The following is a 5,627-nucleotide window of genomic DNA, read 5'->3' as shown; positions in this document are numbered from 1 at the left end:
GCTTAGCATTGAGCATTTAGGTCTCAGAGGGCTAACTCATTTAATTGTTTGCATTACCAAAGGCTTCCCAAGTTTCACAGACCATGCACTACACTTACAACCTTGTGGGAAAGCAATATGAGCAGGATTTATATCATTGGTTTTCATAGAAACAAAATAGCATACTCTATTTTTTGTTCTAGTGGCTATAGTATGAGGAAAAGCATAGATAACTGAAGAAAGTGGTCTACAAGAACAATAGTGTTTTTCATGTTTTATATGGGTGTTATGCCAGTTTTTATTAATGGGAATTTTTTTCCTGTTTTTTTAATTTCTTTGACCTACATTACTAAAATTTATAGAAATACTATTATCTGTTGAATACTGATATAAAATGGCTATTTCTCTAGATACTGCTTCTTCAGAGAATTCAGTAAATATGGATGAATTACAGCTCCCTGAAGGGTTCAGGCCTGATTTTCATCCTAAGTGAGTATATTACTTTATTCCTTTTAAATTTGGCCCATTTAAAATGAAAAATTATGTCAGTGGTTAGTAGGAATATGACTTGGCAAGCTAGGAGGCAAAACGTTATAGGATATTGATCTTGAATTCTAAAGTGTAAGCATTACATGATGATATTTATTGAGGTATATTGAAAAAAATCTAATAACCAGGTGGCATGTTTAACTCTCACTACCCTCTCCTAGGCTGCGTTGCTCACTCCCACTATACCCCTTTATCTGGGTGTCTTTGACAACATCCTTGTCATCCTTTGCCTTGCAGACAACATCTCTTTAGTACTTCTAAATCCAAACTGCTCAGCTTCCCCACCAAATCCTGTGCTTTCATCTACTCTGTATTTCTGTTGATGGCCCCACCAACCTCTTAGTAACCCAGGATTAAAGCTAGAGTATTATCAGCCCTGTTTTACCCTGTAACAAATTAGTTACAAAGCATAGCATAGATTCTAGAACTGGACTGCGTGGTTCAGTTCCCACCACTGCTGCTTAGCTGTGCAACTTTGAGCAAATTGCTTCACCTCTCTGTACCTTAGTTCCCTCATCTGTTAAGTGAGGTTAACTCATAGGTATTATTAGGATAAAGTGACATATATGTAGAGCCACCTGGAAGCTGTCCCTGGCATGCACTAAGTAACTCAATAAATACAAAACTGGAAGGCTTAAATAGAAAAGCATCAGTCCTCTGCCTCCCACACTCCACTTCCCTACCCTCAGTCCTGTCATTTTGTTTGTCTTTTCTAGTATTTACTTCCATATTTCTAATTAAACAATATCTTTCTGTCGACTGATAAATTATCTCACAATTTTTGTTTAAATCAGTTGTCAACTTTTACATTTTAATAACTGTTTCTACTAATACAAGTTGCATATTAAAATTACATTTCCTTTCTTGTACTGTTTTGTCTTTCCTGTGATAATTACCTTGTCTTTTTCTTGTACTTGGTTTTCTATTTTTTTTTTTTTTCCTAAATGGTGCACTATATCTGTCTAATGCCTAGTAATAACTTTTCCAAGAGCTCAGACCCATCAGATGATCTTCTATCCTGAGGCCTTCCTTCTCCCACATAGCCTCTGTCCTCCTGTACCAATCAGGACAGGGAACAGCTGTCACTCTAAGACTTCCCATGACCATGTTCCTCTTGTTTTCTGGATTGAGTATCTTCTTTTCTCTTAATTATTCCCTCTTTTGCATAGGTGCATCCCTCAGACTCCTAAGAAAGGATACCTGAAATGTTACATTTTCGTGTTTGAAAATATGTTTATTGTATCCATTTGCTCAATTGATAGTTTCTGTATAGAATTCTAGGTTAGAAGTAATTTTTTGGCTGAGTGTGGTGGCTCACGCCTATAATCCTAGCACTGTGGGAGGCTGAGATGGGAGGATTGCTTGAGGCCAGGAGTTTGAGACCAGCCTAAGCAACATAGCAAGACCCTGTCTCCACAGAAAATACAAAAATTGGCGAGGTATGGTGGCACACACCTGTAGTTCCAGCTACTTGGGAAGCTGAGGCAGGAGGATCACTTGAGTCCAAGAGTTTGAGGTTACTGTGAGCTATGATAATGCCACTGCACTCTGGCCTGGATGACAAAGTGAGACCCTGTCTCAAAATAAATTTTAAAAAATTAATTTTTCATCTAGATTTTGAAGGCATTATTTTACTACTTTCTAACATCCATTGAGAAATTAATGCCATTCTGATTCCTGTTCTTTGTAACTTTTTAAAAATTTTTTTTATTTTTTTTTTAGAGACACAGTCTGACTAAATTGCCCAGGCTGGTGTGGAATTCCTGGGCTCAAGTGATCCTCCTGCCTCAGCTTCTCAAGTAGCTGGGACTATAGGCATGAGCCACTGCACCCAGCTCCTTTGTAACTTTATTACTTCTGAAAACTGTTGAAATCTTCTCTTTATTCTGAAATTTCTCTGTGATATACTTTGGTATATGAATCTTTTTTTCATTCATTTTGCTAGATTTTCAATAAACTATTTGAATCTGAAGATTCATGTCCTTCAGTTCTAATAATTTTTTATGTTGATTCTTAGATAATTTTCTCCTCTTGGATTTTGTTTTTTGAGGTGGTGCCACTATTAGCTCACTGTTGGCCCCGTTAGACTGATCCTCTAATTTTCTTACAAGTTTTCTCCTTTCTATGCCGTCTCTATTTTCCCTGAGTTCTTTTTTTCTATTTGTTTGTTTTGACTTATCTGTTTGATACTTTCTTTAAATGTTTATTGGTCCTTTGGTAACTAAGAATGGCATTGGGAAGCTTGTTGGGTACTTGGTGGGCAGGTTGGAGCTTGCTGACTTGTGAGCCTCAGAGGAAGGTGATGAGGACACCACCAGGCTTTTACTTGGGAACCCCTAAATGTCAGTGTATAGAATGAGTTTCCCCTGAGGATTTTTCACTGGAAAAACTAATCGCTATGGCTGTGAGTGTACATTGCTGATGTTCTCAAGATGGGAAAGAAGGTCAAGGGTCTTACAGTTTAGTATGTAGACTTTTGCCTAATTATTCTCTTTTCAGCCCTGTGCCTCACCCCTGCTAAACCAAAGAGCATAACTCCTCTCAGGCAGGGATAGTTTGCATATCTCGAATTATCCCTTTGCGTATAACTGTCTCTGGATACATATTAAGTGGTTCAATTTTATTTATTTATTTATTTATTTTGGGGGAGAAAGGGATAGAGTCTCCATATATTGCACAAGCTGGTCTCAACTTCTGGGCTCAAGTGATCCTCCCGCCTCAGCCTTCCGAGTAGCTGGGCCTATAGGTGCATGCCACTGCACCCAGCTAAAGGATTCTATAGGCACAAGTCACTGAGCCTGGCTCAAGTGGTTCAATTTTTAATATGGCAAAAAGCTGTTAGGAAACTAAACCATTTGATTGATGTGTATACATTGTTTTGATATTATTTTATATATATTGACTTCAGGAACCCTTATTCTGAGAGCATAAAAGAAATGCTAACAACATTTGGAACCGCTACTTATAAGGTGGGACTGAAGGTTCATCCCAATGAAGATGATCCCCGTGTGCCCATAATGTGTTGGGGCAGTTGTGCATACACCATCCAGAGCGTGGGTAAGAGATTTACAGTTGTCCCTCTGTAAGTCAGAAGCATACATTGATATGAATTACATGTAGAATTTTTTTTAAAGGGAATGTTTAACGTGTGCAACGACATGAAGAAATAATAAAAAGACTTAGTATACTAACAAAATACTAGATTAACAGTGTATAAATTAACCACAGCCAACAGAGAAATCATTTTGGTGGTGGTTATAGCTTCTTGTCAGTTGAGGAAATGTGTGTTCATTTTTACTTTTCATCCAAAGGTGATTCTTATGAAATGACTTAAAGATTCTGAAACTTGACAGTATTGTGCTTTCTGGAGAAAGAATTGTCTTTTTTACCTTTTTTGAAATTATGCTAAAATCTACAGAACTTAAAATCTACTATCTTAACCATTTTTAACTTGCAGAAAGAATTTTGAGTGATGAAGATAAACCATTGTTTGGTCCTTTGCCGTGCAGACTGGTAAGTTCTTCGTTTACTCAATTCTTGAAAAGATGGAATGGAAATTAGGTGGTTCTGCTTCTTTTAAATCTTAAAAACCTGAGGTAGTCATTTAGCCCTATGTTCGCTTCTTTCATAGTAAGACCCATTTCCCGTAAGGATATCGAAAAAGTAATGTTTGTGGTTTGATTTTTTTCATTTCTTTCTCTTCTCTTTCTCTTTTTTTTGTTTTTGTGTTTGTTTTTTTTTTAAGAGACAGAGTCTCACCTTGTTGCCCAGACTGGCCTCTAGAGCTTAAGAAATCCTCCCACCTCAGCCTCCCAAGTAGCTGGAACTGTAGGCACATGCCACTGCACCCAGCTCAATTTTTCTTTTAAATAGACTTCAGGAAATAACTATACCTCTCATTTCATCCAGAACTCTTGGTTAAGCACTTGAGAAGAAGGAAAAAAACTAAAAGCAGAGTGTTTGTCCTTAAATTTTTAATGTTGCAATTGGAAATATAAAAAACAAACATTTGACCACTTTTTAAAAGCAACATGTAAATAAATACAAATTTATGTCAAACTAAGTACATTTAATGCCTAGGAAAATGGGGAAGGAGAATACAGTCAAGGCTTGCTAATTTTTACTGTGTAGCTAGTGTCTGTCAGTATCATACACCACCTGCTGTTCAAGCTTTCAATCCTAAAAGTGACTTTGAGAGTAAAATCATCCAATTTTATTCATATAGAATCACCTGGGGAGTTTTTCTAAAATGCCCAGGCCCTACTACAGGTCAGTTAAGTCAGTGTTTCTAGAGATGGGCCCCAGGCATTAATATTTTGTGAAAGCTTCCCAGGAGCCAATATTGAGAACCACTGATCTAAGGACCTAAGAAACAAAAACCAGTATAGAAAATAGTTACATGTGATCACTTATCACCTACTTTGCTGACTTTTTATTGCAAACACCTAGAGGCTCAGGACCCTTTTTTATTGTTTCAGGAATATAGATTCTGTATCATAGGTTCTTGGCTAGGAGTTGTACATTAAAATCCTCCATGGGGCTTTTTAAAAATACAGATACCTGGGCCCCTTCGGACTTAGTGCACTGAATATCTAGCAGTAGGACTTGAATTGTATCTTTATAGTAAATCAGTAGAATGCCAATTCACATCAGTCTTGACTGTGATATTAATATATGACTATCGGATCAGTGTTGACTAGGATATTTTTGGCTGTAATAAATGAGAGTTGATAAGTATGTAGCTATTGGAGTGAACTACATCTAATTTCCTCACTCCACTCTTAAAATTTATGTACGTCTCCTCACTTTTCTCTCCTGTATCAGAGGATAAGGGGCCCCAGGTAAAGCTGGTTTAGACTTTCCCTTATTATCTGGAATTCCTCTCCTCCATCAGGTGTGCCTTCTCTTCCTTCCTTCTCTCCTGGCACTTCCTCTGTGGACAAGTGTGCTCAATTTTCCCTCCTTTTATTCTTGCCCTCAGTGTATCTTCCTTCAATCCTAGTACCCTAGCTTTCCTTCCCTTTTTTGACTAAGCTACTTTAAAGCATATTTAATTTTAATTACCAGATAATCCATGTGGTGTAAATACAGATTTAAAA

The 5,627-nt window shown here is 37.2% G+C and overlaps 1 protein-coding gene across 1 annotated transcript in view; it reads left to right on the top strand.

The window, feature by feature from the left end:
• Positions 1-5,627, top strand: part of UBR2 (ubiquitin protein ligase E3 component n-recognin 2) — a 195,953-nt gene that overhangs the window by 133,449 nt on the left and 56,877 nt on the right. Inside the window, 3 exon segments of the mRNA XM_012640800.1 lie at positions 390-468; positions 3,437-3,585; positions 3,986-4,041. Coding sequence (XP_012496254.1) covers positions 390-468; positions 3,437-3,585; positions 3,986-4,041 — 284 coding nt within the window.

This window comes from Propithecus coquereli, unplaced genomic scaffold (genome assembly GCF_000956105.1).
Source record: "Propithecus coquereli isolate 6110/MARCELLA unplaced genomic scaffold, Pcoq_1.0 Scaffold158, whole genome shotgun sequence".
In the NCBI taxonomy this organism is placed as follows: domain Eukaryota; kingdom Metazoa; phylum Chordata; class Mammalia; order Primates; family Indriidae; genus Propithecus; species Propithecus coquereli.
This window is presented reverse-complemented; position numbering and strand designations above follow the sequence as displayed.